Below are 19,974 nucleotides of genomic sequence, written 5' to 3' on the forward strand. Positions count from 1 at the left end.
GTCGAGGACCACGTTAGTTTTCATTATTATTATACTATGTGTGTAATCACACAGGTCCCTTTGTAATTTCGACGGAACATATCCGCAGGTTTCGACTGTCCTAAGGTATATCACGTCGCCTGTCATAATTTGGCAAAGCCACCTCGAGTTCACGCGTTACGGAAAAAAACTTGGTGTTTCAGTGTTTGGCAGAACTCCCAATGAAGAATGACTTGATTACGTGGCAATTGTATCGTGAATCTTCCCGAAGATGCACTATGAACGAATTAGTGACACGAGATCCGGGTATCTCAATGCATTTCACTTGGTTGACAAGCTGCACGAGATTGAGCAAAGAATGAACGCATTATCGTCTTAGCTGGCGAATTGTCCTTATATAACGTTTAATCACTTTGAATGTTTCTAGAGCATCATTTCATAGAGTAAATAGAAACACGTTTATAAATGGCACAAGACATTTTAAAAAGCAGCTTGGAAAATGCTAGCTTCAATATAATCTTTCAGGTAATGCTGTGTACTTGACTTTGATGAAGTTTTGCTGGCTCATTTTGTAGAGCAAAAACATACTCCTCATTCTCTGTTATATTTCCAGGTACTATGTCGATGTGTAACATTCGTTTTAAATGCCTTCGTGGTACGTCACGTTGGTCAGGCTGTCTTAGGTGTAATGAATGTAAGACTCCTTCTTTTGGAGTCTATGATATTGTTTCTCTCACGTGAACCATTTATGAAAGCATGCTTGACCAACACTGCAGATCACAATTGGGCACAAGTTGTCAATTTACTATGGGTGACGTTAGTATTGAAACTTAAGAAAAGGATATCTAAAGGATAGTACTCCAAGACATGGATCTTATAATATAACTGAAATAATTTTCAGTGTTCCCATATGTGTCACTATGTCTGTAATATTTGGCTACATATGGCTTTTTTTGCTAACAACTGCTGAAACTCTGCCCCCATACTACACATTTGCTGTTTGTGCAGTAGCTGTCTCATGCATAATTGAACTGTGCTCACTGGTGATTCAACTGATTGCCAGTGCATTTCTCTTTGTTAGATTAAAAGTAAGAATTTAATGTTTATAAAATGTATAATAGTAGATAATGCCTAAGAGCTTTAAATTTTGATTACACTATTTCAGATTGTTTTGGATAGTATCATGATAGCCATCCGTACCATGACTTTTGTACCTTTGATTCTTTATCGACCAGAAAATGCTCTGTTTGCATTTGGTGTGGCTCAGTTAGTTGCTGCTATATTTTACACGACTAGTCATTACATTTATTTCCACTACTACATCCAACGATTAAAATTTAAGCCAAGAAGAAAGATGTCCCTGAGAGACAGTAGCGACGAAATCGTCTCTAAAGAATTTCCATTCGAGTCTGTATCGGACTTTTTACCTGGTCAGCTAAGAAATAACGTACGTAAGTCAACATTTCGTTTAAATTCGCTGTAGCATTCACGTACGGTGTTTTGCAGGATTCTTACTTGGATAAGAAACTATCCGTGTTAACATGGAGTTTCTTTAGACAAGGTATATTAAAACAAATTTTAACAGAGGGTGAAAGATTAATCATGACTGTCATTCCGGTATTAACATTTGCTGAACAGGTAATGGATACAATTTTAGATATTCATGTCCAAATTGTATTTCTTTTAAACAATTTAAATTAATATCTTCAATTACAGGGAACATATGAAGTTGTTAACAATCTAGGCTCATTAGCAGCTAGATTTATCTTCCGTCCCATAGAAGAAAGTGGGTATTTTTATTTCACTCAGATGGTTAGACGAGATAAACCACTTTCCGATCAGAATTCAGTATGTATGCCAAGGATTTTTTGAAACTCGTATAACTCAGTGTTTCTTTGTAATTATTTATTTTATAATTTTTAGAGTAAAATACAAGAGAGCGTCAATGTTTTGACACAATTATGCTCAGTTGTAACTTCAATAGGATTGGTTGTACTTGTCTTCGGACAATCTTACTCGTCGCTGCTACTGTGGATGTATGGTGGTTCAAAATTAACATCATACTTACCAGTGCTTCTGCTTAGAACGCATTGTCTAGCTGTTTTATTGCTTGGTATAAATGGCGTCACAGAATGTTATACCAATGCTACAGCCGATAGTGCTACGATTAATAAGAGCAACCTCATAATGATCTACGAATCGATTGCTTTCCTCTGTGCATCTTACGTATTTGCAACTTGGCTAGGTCCAGTTGGTTTTATCCTGGGCAACTGTGTTAATATGGGCCTGCGGATTTTACATTCAATGACGTTCATTAATAGGCGACATCGCGACACTGTATATCGTCCTCTTCGAGGACTTGTGCCAAAACCAGTCTTTACTGCATCTTTGATTATAGCAGCACTTATTACCAAAGTTTCGCACGTATGGAACTATTTTGTATTTTTTTTTTCTATTTTTGGGGTATAAAATACTTGTAGATATCATTTCCCTCTTTTTCCAGGTATACTTCTTTCCTGATGAAAAGTTCATGCACTTCCTTATTGGATTAATATCATTCTTAGTGGTATTGGGTTCCTGGATGTATGAAAACCAAGAGTTGATCAAGCTTGGTGCAAGCAAGTGGCATGAAAGAAGAGACAGACACAAGAAAAGCGACTGACCTTAAATATTCTTAATGTTTGGAATTTATTCAGAATACAATGTGTCATTGAAATCATTATTGAGTTATATATACACTTGTAAACACGTTAATAATTATCTTTATTTTACGTAACCTCTAGTTCTTCATCTTCCATTATCAATTTTTAGAAATATGAATGACTATAATATACAGAAAATGTTATGCATACTGGGACTGTTACCCTTATTGCATAACTAACAACTTAAGATTATTAGTTGAATGCTAGGCAGGTTCTCAGAACCAAGTGTAAAAAATTTCAATTACAGCAATTGCTCTTTACAATGCATCTTGAATTACATGGGATTCTAAGATGAAACCTGTTTGTAAATTGCAGCAACAACAGGCCCTTGACGATGGATGAGACATTGTCTAAAAATTATTCTTTGTATTTACCCAGTACCTCCAATCATCTCCATTACCAGAACACCATGAATTACCTTGTATCATTCTGTAGATAAATAATAGGTGATTTTGATCCAGGTTCCAGTTTTGCAGCTTGATCAGCTATAGCAGCTATTAATCCAGCACTATCTCCTGATGCTTTACCTTTGGCTGGAACAATAATTTGATTTTGAATTTGAAGTATTACTTTATATCATTGAACCCACGTTTAGACATAATTTACCTCCTAAACACAAACCCTGGTGATCCGCCAAAATGCAGCCGATAACCCCCTCAGTGTTGATCCTAAAAAATAAATCTTCAAAATAATAAAAACAACATGAAACATAACCTAATATTTCATCTTACACATCATCCATGGTTTTTTCCAAGTTACGTTCCATTTTCCTAGATTTATTAAACTATTTGGAAACTACAAACGTTGTTATTCGTTATCAAAATTCAGGACTAATAACAAATGCTTGATATGCTTGCTATGCTTGATATCACGAGTACAAGATCCTAAGCGTACGGTACACGAAATTAATTTAACGGTGACATGTTTAGCAGCGAATTTATTAGCAACCACTACATCACACTACAGCTTCAATACTACATATTGGCAGATTGCCTATCTGTTTGCATACTGGTTCCGGATACGAAGATTACTTTGGATTAAAGTCATCACAATGTTAAAAAATACAAATTACATATTTATTGAATAAAAAAATAATAACATACATCACATTATCACATTAATGTTTACATAATAAACATTGAAAGACGTATAGAAATAAAAATAGAAGTGCTATCTATGACAATGTAAAATGAACTGAATACATTTTTCATAAAAATACGGGCTGCTGATTACAGCTCTACATATATCATTAAATTTGAAGAGCAAACCTGAGGAATCACATGTTCATAGCCTAGAAAAAAAAATTAATATTATTTGTGTAATAAACAATATGAAGATCCTGTTAAATTTGAAATCACACGTCATACCAAATTATCCAAATCTACATCATCAATAAATTGCTGCGAAAGCTCTGCATCCATTGTTTCTTGTACCTCAGGAGCGTCTTCTGCTATATTTTTGCTTCCTGCTTTTGAATCATCTTGCAACTTCTCTTTAGTCTCTTTTACATCTGTCTCTTTTTTGTCATTTAATTTACTGTTGGATTTAGAGAAGGTAGAAATTAGAAACATTAATAAAAAACTCACTGTCTTACAGAAATAGAAAAAAAAGGTACTTTTTAGTCTCGTATGTATCTTTCCACTGGAATAACTTCTCTATTTTTTTCAAATAAGGCAAACTTTTTTCTTTCAATGGTGCTGGTGTCATAACTAATTTAGAGAGGTATGACTCCATTGGAGGTATTTCACTATCTGGATTTAATGCACGACGGGAAAGTACATTCCACACGTGCTGAATCCCAGGATTATGTACAGTTCCGGCATCAAATGTTTTCTCAATTTCATCAGAATCACTGGCGCACCTGGAGTATTGAAAAGAGCAATGAACTTTTGATAAAAAGTTAATTCAGCAAAAAATGAATTTATGCAGGTGATTTGTTCACCTAGATTCTGGTAATGTCATCGAATCTATGAATCCATCGATGGCTTCATCTTGTTCCTTCGACAATTGTTTTACAAGAGAATTCATTGGCATTCGATGCAACAAACATCTGTCTTCTGTGAATATCATTTCGACGAACACGAGGCACTAGATCAGTAAAAAAGTATCTAATAAAATAATGTTCATCAAGGTAGTAAGAAGAGAATAAAATGAGTCTATAGACAATAATGTAATGAGTATACACCATACCCCGGGTTGATCGAGGACATTGATATATGGAAACAGAATACCCATTCTTGGTGCAAGGTTTGAATAGTGGACTTTCCTGACGATGGCTACCATATCTTCATCCACCATGGCCTGCACTAATGAATAGAATGGCCTGATCGCCTCCTAGTTTGGGTCAAATTGTTAGTTAGAATATGAATACATTATTACAGGGTATCAAAATCCCTTTACCTGGCCTGAAGGTACAACAACATATGAACCATTACCAGTCCACAGATCCAGGTAAACCTCATTTCTCTTTGCAAAGTTACGGATTATGAAGCTCTTTTCACCACTTTTATATTCCGCCTCAGTCTTGGTGGTATCTTTAAGAATTGTACGTATCTGCATCATCTGAAGAGTTTGCTACTCTAAATAAATAATAAACACATACCTGTATAAGGAACAAAGACACCACCATACATGTATCCAGATATAATATTCTCGAAAGTATGAGATTCTCTGTATCGATCTGTATATTGATGTACTCTATTTACTTTAACTTCCTTATTATAATCAGATTTTACCAATTTTTTCCATGTAGGCAATTTCCAAGAATTTGTTACCTATGAGCAAAAATAATATTAGTCTGTCCTGATCTAAGATATTAATTTAGTAATATCCGTTCAGTTTATTTATTTACCTTCAGGTACTTTGCAATTGGAATTTTGAAACCCGCAAAATCTAAAGTAGTTCCCCATCCTATTGGTTTTGTGGGTCGCTGTCTGTAGAAAGATGTTTGTTGAACTGCATCATCCAGTGTAAAATATTGATTGTCAGTCTACAAAAGAAGTGGTAAGTGGCATACTAAATTATGAAAGTTATTCACGATATGCAATACATTTAAAAAAAAAAAAGAAAAGAAAAACCTTTTCACAGAGTTTCATGACAAATTTCTCGCTTGAATTCATTGCAGACAAAGAGTTTTGTGAAATGTCACGTTCTCCACTGTAAACATTAATCAATAATGAATTTGTGGTTGCTATCTGAAGAAATATGTATAAAAATTACATGTAGAAATTCCAATATATTACATAGGAATAAATCTAACATCACGCTCACGTATCTCGTTTGCAACTTCATTTACATCGAATTCTTCAATGACAGTTGGCTCTTCGTTAAAATCATTTAACAGCATTAATGTTTGAACACATGACTTTTCCCTAGAAATAGTATGAAATAGAATATGATAAACACTATGAATTACACATCATAATATCCTTACACAAATCCTCTGTCAAGAATCTTTAATGCTACATAAATTGCCTTTATCCAATTGGATGAAGAAGCTGTTGCTTGCAAATTTGTTACATGTTTGACTAAAGTCCATGTTGGAACTTGTATATTTTCTGTGACTTGATGGATATTATCAAATTCCAAATCGTTTTCAGTAACATCGGTACCTAGTACCACAAGGCCAATTTCATGTTTTGGATCCAAAAATATCTGGAAATAGCAAAAGAAATCAGCAATGTTGTAAGGAAAATTATGTTGACTTTCTTGGTTTTGTTATTAAATTTAAATACTTACTTTTTTTTCTATACAACGTTTCAGTATATATTTTGCTTTATCTAGATATAATTTTTGGAAATCATCAATGTTGCGAGTGCCGGATCCAACATTGATCACGAATACACGTAATTCCTAATAAATATTTGAATAGTAATATCAGCAATATAAATACAAATACAAATCATTTTATCCAAATATAACACCAAACCTTTGTTGCTTTAGGAGGCATATTATTAAACACCTAAATTGAATCCTAAGCAATTGAATGGAACTCTTGTACTTGCAAGTCAGGACTCTTCTCCTTAATCTTAATCGAATTTGTGTCCTTGCAGGAGGCCAAGTGCCAGAAAGTCAAAATTATTAATAAACTTCGTTGAGGGATAGTGTCCGCCAGTGTGTTCACGAAGTATGACAATTTGAACCAATATGAACCAGTATCAAACACTATGAATTGGTATCTCGTGAACAGTGTACTACGTAAGACCGTGCTACGGGATTCTGAGAGCAACAGGAAATTTCGATTTATTAGCGAAACGAAAAGAGGATAATTGACAAAGAAAATATTGAGAAAAACATAAAAGGCTGAAACCCATAAACGGGAATTGAAATGTTCGATTTGAATAGATTTGAAAAACTAGTAAAGATGCCGCCTGAGTGGCAAGAAACGGCTTGACGCTTTAACCAAAAGCGCGCTAAAAGAATCATTTTTGTGTACTCATTTGTTAACCAACAAGTAGATTTCAACGTCTCTTTAAAATTTCATTAGAAAAGTAATGATCATTTTATGTAATTGTAGTAATTATAATTAAGATAGTAATTATTAATTTGCATCGAAAGTATAAAGCGAATTGATTATTTTATATTACATTTATGGATCACGGAGATTATAAGACGCGGTGTTTTTAACGTTTAAGTGTTGCTCGTGTTTCAACAAAAATTTAGTAAAATAAAACAAAACTTGTCTGGAGCTGACAACCGACGAAAATGTTCTTTTCCTGACAAAGAAGTCTGATACAATTGCTCAAGATCACGGTCTTATAGATATACAGGTCTGGCGGTAATGAGAAACTGAAATGTAGAGCGAAAATACGAAAAGTGAATAGCTGTTAGCCAATCGCGTGTTAGGTTCAAAAAGAAGACAAGCACAACGATTGGCTAACAGCTATTCACTTTTCGTATTTTCACTACATTTGAGTTACACAATGGACCCCCTGGTTAGTTGAGGCGCCTTGACTCCTCAGCAACCATGGCGTCGTGATACTCGTGCTGGCCTGCCATAGAAACCCACCAATTACAATAAACTAATTCTGTGGCCGCTTGTAAAGGACTATAGTCCCGACTGGTGCCAAATTATAAAAGAAGAAGAAGAAATTAGGTCCAGCCATGGAAAATGGCACAAATGGTTCATTGAACGGGGAAGAGCTGCATGTATCTACTTTAAAAACAAATGAACGCAAAGACATTGTGTACCTGAATACTACAAGAAATAAACCAGAAGATGCATCCAACATACGTAAAAGACAGAGAGAAGGAAGTATCGGATCATTGGATGAAAAGGTTTCACGAAATAGGCGTAATAGTAGTTCGAGTTCAAGTACCTTATCCTCTGGCAATGGTAAAAAGGAAGTTGAATATGAAACAGATCCTGCAGTGCTAGCACGTAGACAAAAAGAAATAGATTATGGGAAAAATACTATTGGATATGACAGATATATTCATGCTGTTCCCAAGTATGCCTATATGTATATTTTTGTTAATGAACAACGTAATGTTATTAGTGTATATGATAGTGGATATGTATTTTAGAAAGGAACGTACAGCTGAACATCCAAAAACACCACCAAAATATGCAAAGTACAGTAGAAGAGGATGGGACGGTATGGTCAAACTGTGGAGGAAACAGCTACACTTTTGGGATCCTCCAGAAAATAGTGGCAGTACCAGTGAAAATGAAAGCAGTTTGCCACCTTAGCACAACAGATCTGTGATATTTCATTCTGAGAATGAAAAGATCATACTTATATACTGAACTGAACTTATTAATATAATTTATCTTATATAAATCATCAAAAAAGTTATCAACTATGTAAGTTTTGTAACGCTGAATTATCCTATGTGAACTTGTCACAATCATAGACTGTAAAAACCAGAAAATAAAGATTATATACAGCTTAAGAATTATTTAATACTTTTTATACAGAAACTGTGCAATTGCAATCTTAACACAATTGTCAACGCTATCATTAAGTCATTTTACTTATGAGTAGTCAATTTTTCCAGCTGTTGTAAGACAGTGTCCAGTTTTTTATTTGTGTGCTGTTCCATTACCTCTATTCTCTGCATCAATCTTTTCTCCATATCACACAATTTATTATCAATATATGTTCTAATATCTGTGATATTGGTATTTTCACAATTTACTTCTTCCATGCTTTCACTTTTAATTGTACTCTTTTCTATTGTCGTTAATGATTTATGATGTTTAGGTATCTGTGATTGTAAACTGGTTTCTGACAACTTTAATAAACATGGATTAAAATCATTTCCAGTAATATCATTTCCTTGAGTATCAAACGTTTGTAATAATTTTTTTGCCATCTCTGCACCTTTTGTAGTCAGCCCATTGGTGTTTTGTAAAAAGCTATTAATTACATCATAATCAAATGTTTTTTGTACATTATTGGTTACAGGGTCTGTAAGAATTAATCTTATGCCATATACCCAAAACAATGTTTTACTTTTTACTTTTGCAAACTGTAAATAGAACAAAAATATAAATACCAGTAATTCCAACCAATTTAGAATGTAATTACAATGGAGCCAATGTACCTTAATTTTTATTTCAGAAGAAGGTGGTTCTATTGTTACCTCAGCGAAATAACTGAAGTTGTTTTCAAACTCATCAATAAATTCAGCAAGTGCAGTAACTGCATATTCCCCATATTGCTTATAAAATTCTAAAATCGATGCTTCAGAGACCACAGCAATTCGTGCTATCTTTCGACCACCAGTTACCTCAATATCAATCGTACATGGTTCATCCTGATTCCTTAAAGACTGTAACTGTATACAACTATCAGGAGAAACCATGTCAGCCAAATCAGTCCTGTTGAAAAAAGTTTGTAACAAAGATTATTCAGAGTTATAAGTAAATCATTATATTTCACTGGCATAAATTACCTCTCTGCAGCTTGCGATAAAGGCACAACCGAAATTGAGTCTTGAAATCGTCGATTATTTGAAATTGTCCAGTTTGATGTGATCATGCTGACAAGATTCGAAGTTGAATCCTCTTTGGAATAATTTCTGCTTAAACAGTTGGAAACGTCGTAATTCTCCTGTAACTCCATAATTGACTATATGTCACAATCACGTTTTGATCCCTAACACAGAAGAAATCAATGGCTAACGGAGAGGAAACGTCAAAATTGAAGACCCTTATAAACAAACAGCCAGTCACTCGTAGTTGACAGAAGAGATAAAGGTTTTGTGAATCGAGTCGAATGCAAATAAAAATATGTATAGAGAGAAACGTGAAGCGCGAGTCTTTGAATCTGTTTCACACGAAAGACAGCGGAATTGGAAAAACTATTCTGTGACGTCCTACTTGCCAGTTCAGGATATAACAGAATGCAAACAAGGAAACAAAATAAAATGACTACGATTGCGTTTTGTCAAATAGCACGTGTATATCTCAGATTTCCACGAGTTTTACTTTGAGGTAAAATATCGAGCGCGGCGGTATCAAGTAGTGGGGACCCCCAAGATGCGGCGTCGGCGTCGGCGTTTGAATTGTTCGAGCATCGCAGTCATTCTATCGAACGAACTACTCCATTCAAGTGCCGTAAGTCGTCTCCTCAAGATCTGTCGTGTTTCTATATTAAAAATATGTCCAAGTACAGGATTGTGATGGTTCGCCATGGCGAGAGCGAGTGGAATCAATTGAATCTGTTTTGTGGCTGGTTTGATGCGGATCTATCTGAGAAAGGTATGAATTTCTCGATTCATTATGTGTCGTGAACTAAAGATCAATGAGGATCTCAAGGGTAAAAGGTCACAGGATTCCGATACTTAGAATGAGTCATATTTATCATTTTAATTTTGACAAACTGTTATCTGACTCAATTATCGTCTTGATACATGTGATATAACATATTTCAGAAGTATTACTTCTTATAACTGAATTAAATAATTGCGGAAATAATTTAATATAGGAAAGCAGGAAGCCGTTGCTGCAGGAAAGGCTCTTAAAGCTGCAGGATACACTTTTGACATCGGTCACACGTCTATGCTGAAACGTGCTCAAAATACATTGCAAGCTATTCTTAAGGAAATTGGTCAGGAGGACCTTCCTGTGAAAAAGACGTGGCGCCTCAATGAGAGACACTATGGTGGTCTTACTGGAATGAATAAGGCGGAAACTGCTGCCAAGTACGGAGAAGAGCAGGTACAGATCTGGAGAAGATCCTTCGATGTACCACCACCGCCTATGGAGCCAGATCACAAGTTTTACGAAGCTATAGTCAAAGATCCAAGATATGCTGAGGAGCCAAAACCTGAAGAGTTTCCAAAATTCGAGTCCCTCAAGTTGACGATTGAGAGAACCCTACCTTATTGGAACGATACCATCATTCCACAGCTTAAGGAGGGAAAGAAGATTATTATTGCTGCTCATGGAAATAGCTTGAGAGGAATAGTTAAGCATCTTGACTGTAAGTCATTTATAGTACAAAATTATAAATATGCATTTCAATGAGTAATAATTATTGTTTTTTTAGCATTGAGTAACGAGCAAATTATGGGATTAAATCTTCCAACTGGTATTCCATTTGTATACGAACTGGATGAAAATTTAAAACCAGTAGTATCCATGAAATTCTTGGGCGATGAGGAAACAGTCAAGGCAGCAATCGCTGCAGTTGCAGCTCAGGGTAAAGCTAAGTGAAATAATAAAGACATTTGTGTGGCATTTTTAGAGTGCCCCTTGTATGGATACATAAAGTTATTTATAAATCATCGATTCACATTATTGCGTATCAGTGTTCATCAGTGTTCTTCCGATTCTGTATTGTAAATACACTAAACTTGAGAAGATCAAAAAAGATGACAGAGCACAACACCGTTATTCATAAAAGCTGTTAGCTTGTGAAATATTGATCACACGATGTAATAATGACATAACAAATGAATAAAAGTGAAAATGTAATTAACATGTTATATTTGAAGTGTACGTGTCTTCCGTTTTCTCTCCAATAATCCTTATATAATCCTTAAAAAAATACGCTCTTGTAGTACTGATTAGTTTCACGCAAACATTCCTTTACCAATTTTCATTACATTAATATTGATTTGCCAGCTTCGTAAATGCTTATAGCATTAGTTTATTTGCAATATTTGGTACAATAAAAATGCCTTATCACATTACCAGGATCAAAACTGGTACATAAGTAGAATGAAAGGATATACATCATATTATCCAGAAGACGTAATATTTCTCATTTGTCTGACAGCAGCAACGACGCGAGCACTGCATCCAGCACTACCAGTTTGATATTCTTCAGGAGTCAGTCTAAGTAGCACCGACATTTGTTGCAACTGTTCAGACAGAGAAAGTCCTAATTCCTCAAGAACATTTCCCAGATAATCTAAAACAGATAATTCGTCAAAAACTTGAATATCCAGTTGAAAGCGAATGGCTATAAGTTTTACCAATATCAGTAGCAAGCTGTTTACAGGACGATGAATTTAATTCGCAAATGCCTAAAGTTTGATCTTGAAACATTTGGCACGTTCCTTTGGCTACAATCCCAAGTAAAATATCAGTGAATCCAGATTCGCTAGATCCTTGAGCATACTGTGGATCGGCAGCTCTCAAAGCTTGTGTTAGACTTGGATTGTCGCGTAGTAAAAAAGGTTCCAAATGTTGTGGCAAGGTCATCAAGTATTGTCCAACTTGAGTAATATATTCTTGAGGTGCAAAACTGTAGTCAGGCTGATCCGTTCCGAAATTCGTCATTTTATTCACATCCGAAGACCATGCTGGTGCCTTTTGCACTAGCAGCAGCTGTGCAAAAATTGGTGCAAAAATCACTTCATAGGTAGTGTGATGTAAATCAGAACACAGCTTGTGAATGGCCTTTACAATGGAATCCAAAATTGTTTTGTCCTCTATGAGAAAAACATATATGTCACGTCACTGAATCCCAAATCACATTCAGTAACAACGTTACCTTGTTGTAAAGATGTTATTAAGTTAGCTAGTTCAGTTCGTCCTTGAGAATTAAGTAATAACTTTTTATAATGTGTGAAAACACTAGCATTACTACTTTGCAATTTGTTGTTGGCCTCTATGGTATCGATAACTAAAGTTTTCTCAAACTGTTCAATCTGTACCAAGAGTTCTCCTATGATAATCACAAAAAATAATTTTGTTAATTAAAACTCCATAAAAAATGTATCACTTAAAAAATCCAGAAATAAAGCAGTGATACCTATGCTTTGCATCAAAGTCAAACACATTTGAAACAAATTCCAATCCTCTTGCTTAGCCTTCCGTCTTTCCAACTGTTTGACACCGACTCTGTACTTATCCAAATACTGAGTGAAATATGCCTGAAATATCAAAGATTGAAATTAAGAACAAAGCAATGTACTTAACATATGTCAAAATTAATGATAAAAATTATTCGTACATTCAAAGCCTTCAATAAGCCTGGATAGCCGCATCCGTCCGTGAACAATTTACATCGTTTATTGGCTTCATTGGCATAATCGATCACTCTGGAAATACTCAGCGCCAGAGCATTGATGGTTTCGCTGAGATCATCATGGATGCAATCCAAAGAGTTCAATTGTTGACCAAGCTGAGCCGACTCATACATACTATATTTGGTAACATATGGAACGTAGGGAGCGTAGATGGCTTGGGCTAACGGTAATAATTCGTGATTGTACGTTTTTTCCTGAGAACACGACTCGATAGCGTTATTTAAATTAACAGCAAAGTGTTTTGTAATCTGTTTCAATTCCAGCAGCAGTGATAATTGCATTGCATTCGAATGCTGCTTCAGAGCTGTTTCAATGCATACGGATACGCTTGGATCCAAACTACGTAGAAGATCTGCATACACGTCAATCAATGTGTTACTAGAAGTATTTGGAAACACCTGGTTGCACCACGTTACCTGGAAGTTGTGTATTGTTGAGACACTGAAGCTGCATTCGTATATAGGTTTTATATTCATCGTGGCATCACTTACTTGAGTGTGCCAGGCAGATAGTAACTTGTCATAAAAAGTATGAAGCCAATAGGCAACTGTTTCATCTTGTGCAAGTTCGATGGTACGCCTCCATTCTTGACCGAGAGATACTTTCAAACAGTTGTGGTAATATTTTAACAATTGTGGCAAACGTTCCATTTTGTCAAAGATATTCACATACACTTTTGATTTTTCTGCAGATTGTGTAATTACAATGTTTTTATATAGTGCATTTGCTTAATGCATATTATGATAAATGTATTTCTGTAAAGGACTACCTAAATTTGCAGCTGTGAATGCCTGAACCAGATGAGGACTAGCCATTGCCTCGAGCCGGTTTTTTAATCCTTCTAATTGTAATTTTTTATCTTCAAAGTCCAATACGTTTGCCAGCATTGATAAAGATTTTTGCATGCTAAATAATTTGACAGCGATCTTTTCAATGTCACCCGATTCAAATACCTTCAAAAAAATAAATCGTTAATTCATACTCTTTATACTATATACAAACTGTGATATTGCATCACACCAAAAATATTAATAAATAAAATTGGTAAAACATTTGTTAAACTACCTCTTCAACGTCATTAGCTAATACAGTCCAATTGTCTGCTTCATGCAACCCCTGCTTTGCCGTTTGCAAGTCTGTTTTGATTCTATCTATTCTTTCCAGTGTAGCTATTGAGGATCCTGTATCCTTCTCTACCTGTGAAACAAGTTTACTACTTTTAATATTGACCATAAAGATTAAAGAAATATAACTGTCTACTGAACAAAGTAATACTTTCGCTATCTCCTCCTTGACTGCTACCATCTTTTCTCTAAGTTTCGATGCTTCTTGCTGCAACAATTGGGTGTCCCTCAGGACTCTTGGTAAACCAGATAAAACAGATTGACTAGTTTCTTCCAAAGCACCATTAATTTGCTGTACATATAGTTGTAATTTCATCACCAATGATGCAACAAACGCCTGTAAAAGAAAATCATTCATATATACTGTCAAAGCAATAAGTTTGAATCAGTCAGGTTGCACATTTTCCAAGTGTCTGTATGAATTTAAAGTGATAGCATAAAAAAAAATATAATTTTACAGGAGCATTAAATTATTAATGCAAGTCGATTTCTCATGAGATTTCCAAGAGCTGGTACAGAGAAAGCTAAAATCTACAGAATTTATGAAACGCCATTGCGAAGAATGCAAAAACTAGAATCTTGTCGTTTTTATAAATGCGTCTCATTTTACTCGAGAGCGTGGTTTCATATACGGCGAGAAGAAAAAAATGTTATCATTTTCAAAGACGCATGGTGTCATTGACCGTCGTTCAATGGAAGCGCCGTCAGTTTAGTGGTTGACTTTATAAAGTGCGGCTTAAATTCAAAAATCTTGTGGGACGAAAGAAGCTTAGTAGACAAGAGAAATCCAATAACACCCTGGAACTTACATCTTTATTCTCCTGTGCCTCGGCAGACTTAAACGTTTTATTAATCCAATCTTTGACATCGAAGCTGTCGTCGGAGAACGCGGATACATCCTGAAAACAACATTTTAAGGTTAGAGCATTCCCTTTACCTCGTGATCTCTCATTATCATCTCCTGGAGTTTTTTTTTCGAAAAACAGAAGTACATATTTTGTAAAGATCGTTGCAATAAATAATTGCCTGTTAACTGACACTGCCATCGAACCGGTTATCGATGGTGGAAATATAGGTTATGAAGACACGATATCATGCTCTGCTTACCATAGCGAAAATTATGATTTTTAACAGCTAATATCTTTTTTAATCGTTTTACGAAAAAGTAGTGCGTTTCGAAAATTCAACGGAGGCCGTGAAGTTCGTCCCGATAAGGTCAGAGATTACGTCCGTTTACTATTATTCACATTCTGACTGTAGATTTTCTTGGCCACACGAACTAGTTTACTCTACTACCTCCTAATAGCAAACATTAAAACAAGCTCGTGTAAAGATCGTCAAGGGCGGGAGACCGATAGGAGTGTAGGGTTAGAAAAATTCCATTCGTGTGAATTCGTTCCGATGCCGACAACTGGAGGAAACGTGTCAGCAACAAGAGGCTCGCCCGTGGTGGTGAAAATCGTGGGCAGCTTTATTTTGTGCGCAGCATCGAGATTTGCGTAGCGTGTTTCTAGGTTATAAAGTAGCGAGTGTCCGAGTAGGACTCTGACAGAAGCCGTGTTGCATTCCGATAAAATAAGTTTTCGTTGAAAATGACAGGTAGTGTCGATAAAGAGAAAACAAAGGACAGAAAGAAAAAAGATACGTGAAGGTAGTGCCAGCTGAAAATGATCATTTCGAAGAGCACAATGACTGGTGTCTCCTAGCAAAAAGGATAAAAAGCGTCTCCGTCGCGTTACGCTTGTGGTACAGTTTTGTAAAAAAAGAAGCTTGTGCCTTTCGCGGGGCGTCAGTGTTCCTGTAGAGTATGTCGGGGTGAAGGGTTTCTCGCGTTTGAGTTCTTTTTCCATGTTTTTAGCCGGCAAGAGATACGAGCGCGAGGTGATGAAACGAGAATGGAGTCAAGGAATGTTATAAGATAGAAGGGTTATAGTAAACGAGACTGAAAATGAAAGACATAAAATGAGAATAAAGTTTATAAAGACAGTAGCATCGGTGGCAGTGGCAGTGGCGGCATTTATCGGACGCATCCGGCAGGGTCTTTTGTCGTACGCCACGCCTCCGACGCGTTTGCGCATCGCGTTTTGCGCAACAGTTGGGAAGTTGGAATTTTGCCCCGAATTTCCTCTCCGTGCCCCGTAAGCCAGACGTTGCCGTCCGCGTTCCAAAATAAGGAAAAGCGGCCAGTTGCAAAACTGGGAGTAGGCTTTTTTCGTGGAAATCCTTGTTGAACGTCATAATCGAGGGTCGCGTGCGCGAGCCACGACCGAAGTAGACGATATTACGGGTGTTTCTTTCTGAACGGGATCTTCCGCGTCGACCCTGTTCGTAAATGGGACCACGGTGGGCTATATTAGCGACGTTTCACTACGCTAATTAGCGGTTAATTTGAGGTTAGCCAGCGATACCAACGGATCGCGGCGGAGCGATTAGTCGAAGGACGCATCAGAGAGGGATAGATAAAGGGGGGATCGGAAACGTGAGAGAAACAGAGGAGGAGCCAATTGAGACGATATCAGGGACAGGACAGAGAAAGGGGAGTATTCATAGTAAATGTCGTCGACGACTGTACCCGTGGAGAACGTGGTGTCCGCGCCCCGGATACGTCGGCGCCGATGCAAATTTATAGGGACCTGGTTGTCGCACAATCAATTCGCGACATGGCTCACGCCGGTCCGAGACGATGACCATAAGGCATACTGTGCCCTTTGCGACAAGGTCTTCTCCGTAGCCCACGGAGGCCTGCACGACGTGCGCGCCCATTGGAAGGGCAAACGGCACATCGGCCTTCAGGCGACAATTGCCACTGGCCAATCCCGGGTCCTTTCTCAAGGAGTGGGATTGGTGGATCAGCCGCGGAACCAACTGCTTCCCGGTGCTTCCTCCTATCAGGCTCACCAACTGCTCCCCGAAAGGACCCCGCTTGACGATGTCGAGTTCAGCGAGCAGGTAATCGTCTTCTTTTCTTTTCATTTTCATTTCTACGTCCTCCCCCTCAATCTCACAAAAATGGCTTCGACGTAATTTTACCTTCTTCTGGACGCTTTCATCGTAACCCCCTCCAACCGCCCCACTCGCCCTTGCACACTTACTCTGACCTTCACTCGCTCTCTGAGCGAGGAGATCTTGGCTGAGATAGATATATAAAATTGGTCCAGCTCATTTTAATTTCTTCGAAGTCTATAACCTCACTCTGCTCTCTAGTGATTGTACCCAAACTGTTTTCTGCTTGCACCATTTTCTTTCTAAAGTTCCCTGCGATTGACCCTGGAAAGGAAGCCGTTCACCAAGCGTGAGTGCTACCGACAGGAAGTGTATATATCAATTTTTTTCTTCTTTAAGTACCTAACGGTTTTCCAGCTTTGATTATAAGACTTCGTTCCATACGTTACGCTGGCAATGGAGAAGCTCCTTTTGTGCCGTGTGTCATTTTGACGTGCTTAATCATTTAACGAATCCTGACCCCGTGTACACAGCAATGATTGTACAGCACATTTGCAATGCCTTTCCACCTGAGTACTCACTAACTGATTTCTCCGTAATTCCACCTGCAGCCAAACGTCACGCTTGGAATACCGATCGAGGACAGCCTGCTTTAATGTATTTTGAATTTCTTTTCTCCCAACATATTTTTCTACGCCCCAGTGCTCTCTGATACGCAATCAATTTATACCATAAGAAACGCGCCTATTGAACTCTCTCTTCACTCGAAATCACCCTTCAATACGAATCCATGAAAGTCCAGTCTAATTTCAATTTGTATCCATCTTTAGTTAAGCTATATTTAAAGCTAATAAGAATCCTTTTGGTACCCCATTGCGAGTTATTTTGAATACGACTGTTTCGGACTTTGGATAGAAATCGATATGCTTTTTTAATTAATAAATCTTCAACGCTTTAATGAACCATCGTATTGATACCCGAGGTCTTTTCAAGTCCTTGGAAATCTATCTTCGTGATTTTCCCAAGGGATATAGTGCCGTCGTTCCCTGTCTCGTCCCTTTCCTTCCCCTGCCTTCTCCTCCTCCTCCTCTTCCTTCTCCTCCTTCTCTCTCTGCGCAGCTAGAAAGAAAATTCTCATCCACTTTCCTACCCTCGAGTCTCTTCGTATTTCGTGTCGACGACGATCAGCTGTCCCGATTACTTCCGACCGGGTCCTTGACCTTCCCCGACTTCCATGAAACATAAACGTGCCTTACCCTCTGACTCGAGGGAATCTCTCGTGATCCCTTTTTGGTACAGTAAACTTTGTCGGATCACATCCAGTCCCGTTTCTATTCTCTGTATAATAATGGAAAATATATATATATATATATATATATATATATATATATATATATATATATATATTTATATATATATTTATATTTATATATACAAAGTAAGAAAAGCAAGAAGGTAATTATAGTGCAACGGGAATGAATGAGAAGTCATACCATTACTTTGAAAGACTGTACTCTCGTCCATTTCAATTCCTTTGTTATATATATTTCCACTGGCTCCTCCGTCGTAGGTCCTTGAACCTTCTAAGTACCAATAGCGAGGTTAAAAAACGATTTCATTAATTAAAAGTAATAAAATTCAGAAAGCAAAGAAGCTCATGCTGTCTCTTCGAATCCACAGGAACTGAAAGGGGTTAAGAAGAGACGCGTTGGATTCAGTACCGATGATATTTATACTTTTCATTATAAAAACATAATTGTATATCGAACAATTCGAAATCCATCGAGTTACCGATAATATCGACAGATACTCACACGGAAGAAAGACGAGAGGGAGTTGGACAGGAGCACTGGTTTCCACCTCTCCCCAAAACGATGTGATTTGCGTCACGAAATTCTACCATACAATATACTTCGTTAAATAAACAACAGAGTGAACGAAAGAAAAAATAAAATAAAAAGATAAAAAAATAAATTAAGTCTGTAGCACGACGGCAATAATTCCTCGTGGCACCATCTAAAGCCCTCTCGAAAAACTCATAAGGAACTCTTGTGTGCAGATCTCGGAAGTATAGTCTACACTGTTCCCTGTGCCGCTTCCTGACGTGAGTCTCTTGCAACCAGTGCACCGGGGTGCGCCGCGATATCCTCTCCGTTCTCTTTCCCATGGCTCTTGGCTTTATCCTCTCCTCTTCTAGGTGATCCAGCAACCCCCGTGTCCGGAGCTCTCTTTCTCTCTCTCTCTGTCTATCCCTTTCTCTTTGTCTTTCTCTCTCCCTCTCCTTCCCCACCTGACGGACGCGTTACTCCCCTACCGGGCGAAAAAGAAACGCGCTCGGGATCTCAAGTGGTCGGGCTAAGCGCGCGCGAGGAGGCTACGAATTTTTTACAGCTCCTTTTACTACGAGTATATTGATTTTTACAAATTCTTCGCGGTGCGAGCGAGCGCACCGACTCGCGAACCATCGCCGAGGAAGCGAGTGAGTAAGCGCGTGCAGGCGAAAGAGTATCAAGCGAGAGCACGACGGCCGAACGATACGACGAAACGTACCAAGGAGCGAACGAGCGACGTGTAGCAGCGGGGCGACGTACAGGCGGATCTCCAAGCGAAGCGAACGGCATGGCCTATGGACGTGGGAGGGAGACCCTCCTCCCCACTATAGCTGCGCATGCTCCCCACCACATGCCGTTTCCTCCCCTCGAGAGACTCGAGGTACCTCTCCTGACCCTCCTCCCACC

General features: G+C 37.6%; 8 protein-coding genes across 14 annotated transcripts in view; 4 read left to right on the top strand and 4 right to left on the bottom strand.

Moving 5' to 3' along the window:
• The first annotated feature begins 363 nt into the window (after positions 1-363).
• Positions 364-2,755, top strand: LOC107265466 (protein RFT1 homolog). Its single transcript, XM_015734947.2, has 8 exons — positions 364-504; positions 593-795; positions 881-1,067; positions 1,145-1,426; positions 1,486-1,617; positions 1,696-1,827; positions 1,903-2,403; positions 2,483-2,755. The coding sequence occupies exons 1-8, from the start codon at positions 445-447 to the stop codon at positions 2,639-2,641; spliced, it is 1,656 nt and encodes a 551-aa protein (XP_015590433.1). The 5' UTR covers positions 364-444; the 3' UTR covers positions 2,642-2,755.
• On the bottom strand, positions 2,722-3,608 carry LOC107265476 (ragulator complex protein LAMTOR5). The gene is made up of 4 exons (XM_015734958.2): positions 3,413-3,608; positions 3,288-3,349; positions 3,100-3,214; positions 2,722-3,031 (listed from the first exon to the last, which is right to left on the bottom strand). The coding sequence occupies exons 1-4, from the start codon at positions 3,445-3,447 to the stop codon at positions 2,968-2,970; spliced, it is 276 nt and encodes a 91-aa protein (XP_015590444.1). The 5' UTR covers positions 3,448-3,608; the 3' UTR covers positions 2,722-2,967.
• Positions 3,609-3,743: 135 nt separating this feature from the next.
• Positions 3,744-7,553, bottom strand: LOC107265465 (X-ray repair cross-complementing protein 5). Of its 3 annotated transcripts, XM_015734945.2 has the most exons (14): positions 7,268-7,553; positions 6,610-6,899; positions 6,420-6,533; positions 6,115-6,335; positions 5,924-6,052; positions 5,759-5,837; positions 5,533-5,670; positions 5,284-5,455; positions 5,082-5,215; positions 4,872-5,015; positions 4,624-4,769; positions 4,297-4,542; positions 4,049-4,217; positions 3,744-3,972 (listed from the first exon to the last, which is right to left on the bottom strand). In XM_015734945.2, the coding sequence occupies exons 2-14, from the start codon at positions 6,628-6,630 to the stop codon at positions 3,958-3,960; spliced, it is 1,728 nt and encodes a 575-aa protein (XP_015590431.1). In that variant the 5' UTR covers positions 6,631-6,899; positions 7,268-7,553; the 3' UTR covers positions 3,744-3,957. The 3 variants fall into 3 exon arrangements, with proteins under 3 accessions (XP_015590431.1, XP_024938496.1, XP_015590432.1); XM_025082728.1 differs by lacking the exon at positions 7,268-7,553 and having other exon boundaries at positions 3,867-3,972; positions 6,610-7,226; XM_015734946.2 differs by lacking the exons at positions 6,420-6,533; positions 6,610-6,899; positions 7,268-7,553 and having other exon boundaries at positions 3,867-3,972; positions 5,941-6,052; positions 6,115-6,254.
• A 51-nt stretch (positions 7,554-7,604) lies between these two features.
• Positions 7,605-8,576, top strand: LOC107265475 (histone RNA hairpin-binding protein). Its single transcript, XM_015734957.2, has 2 exons — positions 7,605-8,131; positions 8,208-8,576. The coding sequence occupies exons 1-2, from the start codon at positions 7,785-7,787 to the stop codon at positions 8,371-8,373; spliced, it is 513 nt and encodes a 170-aa protein (XP_015590443.1). The 5' UTR covers positions 7,605-7,784; the 3' UTR covers positions 8,374-8,576.
• Positions 8,567-10,104, bottom strand: LOC107265470. The gene is made up of 3 exons (XM_015734950.2): positions 9,582-10,104; positions 9,231-9,507; positions 8,567-9,155 (listed from the first exon to the last, which is right to left on the bottom strand). The coding sequence occupies exons 1-3, from the start codon at positions 9,749-9,751 to the stop codon at positions 8,655-8,657; spliced, it is 948 nt and encodes a 315-aa protein (XP_015590436.1). The 5' UTR covers positions 9,752-10,104; the 3' UTR covers positions 8,567-8,654.
• A 96-nt stretch (positions 10,105-10,200) lies between these two features.
• Positions 10,201-11,611, top strand: LOC107265472 (phosphoglycerate mutase 1). The gene is made up of 3 exons (XM_015734953.2): positions 10,201-10,389; positions 10,616-11,113; positions 11,180-11,611. The coding sequence occupies exons 1-3, from the start codon at positions 10,290-10,292 to the stop codon at positions 11,344-11,346; spliced, it is 765 nt and encodes a 254-aa protein (XP_015590439.1). The 5' UTR covers positions 10,201-10,289; the 3' UTR covers positions 11,347-11,611.
• A 138-nt stretch (positions 11,612-11,749) lies between these two features.
• LOC107265463 (conserved oligomeric Golgi complex subunit 7) overlaps positions 11,750-19,974 on the bottom strand; it is an 11,582-nt gene continuing 3,357 nt past the window's right edge. Inside the window, exons 1-11 of one of the 4 annotated variants that reach the window (XM_015734940.2) lie at positions 19,051-19,807; positions 15,103-15,192; positions 14,445-14,630; positions 14,235-14,366; positions 13,939-14,122; positions 13,661-13,854; positions 13,094-13,585; positions 12,893-13,013; positions 12,632-12,805; positions 12,111-12,569; positions 11,750-12,046 (exon numbers count right to left, since the gene is read on the bottom strand). In XM_015734940.2, the coding sequence (XP_015590426.1) occupies positions 11,874-12,046; positions 12,111-12,569; positions 12,632-12,805; positions 12,893-13,013; positions 13,094-13,585; positions 13,661-13,854; positions 13,939-14,122; positions 14,235-14,366; positions 14,445-14,609 (2,094 nt within the window). In that variant the 5' untranslated portion in view covers positions 14,610-14,630; positions 15,103-15,192; positions 19,051-19,807 and the 3' untranslated portion in view covers positions 11,750-11,873. Of the gene's footprint in view, positions 12,047-12,110; positions 12,570-12,631; positions 12,806-12,892; positions 13,014-13,093; positions 13,586-13,660; positions 13,855-13,938; positions 14,123-14,234; positions 14,367-14,444; positions 14,631-15,102; positions 15,373-15,400; positions 15,715-19,050; positions 19,808-19,974 lie in introns of those variants that run through there. The other 3 variants (XM_015734939.2, XM_025082720.1, XM_015734934.2) reach the window with 3 other exon arrangements.
• LOC107265464 overlaps positions 15,569-19,974 on the top strand; it is a 48,785-nt gene continuing 44,379 nt past the window's right edge. Inside the window, exon 1 of one of the 2 annotated variants that reach the window (XM_015734941.2) lies at positions 15,569-17,242. In XM_015734941.2, the coding sequence (XP_015590427.1) occupies positions 16,847-17,242 (396 nt within the window). In that variant the 5' untranslated portion in view covers positions 15,569-16,846. The remainder of the gene's footprint in view (positions 17,243-19,974) is intronic. The other variant, XM_015734942.2, reaches the window with a different exon arrangement.

The sequence above is a fragment of the Cephus cinctus genome, unplaced genomic scaffold, assembly GCF_000341935.2.
Source record: "Cephus cinctus unplaced genomic scaffold, Ccin1 Ccin1_scaffold0225, whole genome shotgun sequence".
In the NCBI taxonomy this organism is placed as follows: domain Eukaryota; kingdom Metazoa; phylum Arthropoda; class Insecta; order Hymenoptera; family Cephidae; genus Cephus; species Cephus cinctus.

Bases quoted from the DNA above. Each gene is read 5' to 3' on its own strand.
- LOC107265466 (XM_015734947.2), top strand. From the start codon at position 445: ATGGCACAAGACATTTTAAAAAGCAGCTTGGAAAATGCTAGCTTCAAT. The intron at 505-592 runs GTAATGCTGTGT...TTATATTTCCAG, and splicing joins GCTTCAATATAATCTTTCAG to GTACTATGTCGATGTGTAAC. The intron at 1,068-1,144 runs GTAAGAATTTAA...ACACTATTTCAG, and splicing joins TTCTCTTTGTTAGATTAAAA to ATTGTTTTGGATAGTATCAT.
- LOC107265476 (XM_015734958.2), bottom strand. From the start codon at position 3,447: ATGGAACGTAACTTGGAAAAAACCATGGATGATGT. The intron at 3,350-3,412 runs GTAAGATGAAAT...TTTATTTTTTAG, and splicing joins GAAAAAACCATGGATGATGT to GATCAACACTGAGGGGGTTA. The intron at 3,032-3,099 runs GTAATTCATGGT...AATAATTTTTAG, and splicing joins TATCTACAGAATGATACAAG to ACAATGTCTCATCCATCGTC.
- LOC107265465 (XM_015734945.2), bottom strand. From the start codon at position 6,630: ATGCCTCCTAAAGCAACAAAG. The intron at 5,838-5,923 runs GTAATATATTGG...TAATGTTTACAG, and splicing joins GATGTTAGATTTATTCCTAT to TGGAGAACGTGACATTTCAC. The intron at 5,016-5,081 runs GTAAAGGGATTT...GACCCAAACTAG, and splicing joins TTGTTGTACCTTCAGGCCAG to GAGGCGATCAGGCCATTCTA.
- LOC107265475 (XM_015734957.2), top strand. From the start codon at position 7,785: ATGGAAAATGGCACAAATGGTTCATTGAACGGGGAAGAGCTGCATGTA. The intron at 8,132-8,207 runs GTATGCCTATAT...TATGTATTTTAG, and splicing joins TATATTCATGCTGTTCCCAA to AAAGGAACGTACAGCTGAAC.
- LOC107265470 (XM_015734950.2), bottom strand. From the start codon at position 9,751: ATGGAGTTACAGGAGAATTACGACGTTTCCAACTGTTTAAGCAGAAAT. The intron at 9,508-9,581 runs GTAATTTATGCC...TTTTTTCAACAG, and splicing joins TTATCGCAAGCTGCAGAGAG to GACTGATTTGGCTGACATGG. The intron at 9,156-9,230 runs GTACATTGGCTC...TTCTATTTACAG, and splicing joins CTTCTGAAATAAAAATTAAG to TTTGCAAAAGTAAAAAGTAA.
- LOC107265472 (XM_015734953.2), top strand. From the start codon at position 10,290: ATGTCCAAGTACAGGATTGTGATGGTTCGCCATGGCGAGAGCGAGTGG. The intron at 10,390-10,615 runs GTATGAATTTCT...AATTTAATATAG, and splicing joins TGCGGATCTATCTGAGAAAG to GAAAGCAGGAAGCCGTTGCT. The intron at 11,114-11,179 runs GTAAGTCATTTA...TTGTTTTTTTAG, and splicing joins AATAGTTAAGCATCTTGACT to CATTGAGTAACGAGCAAATT.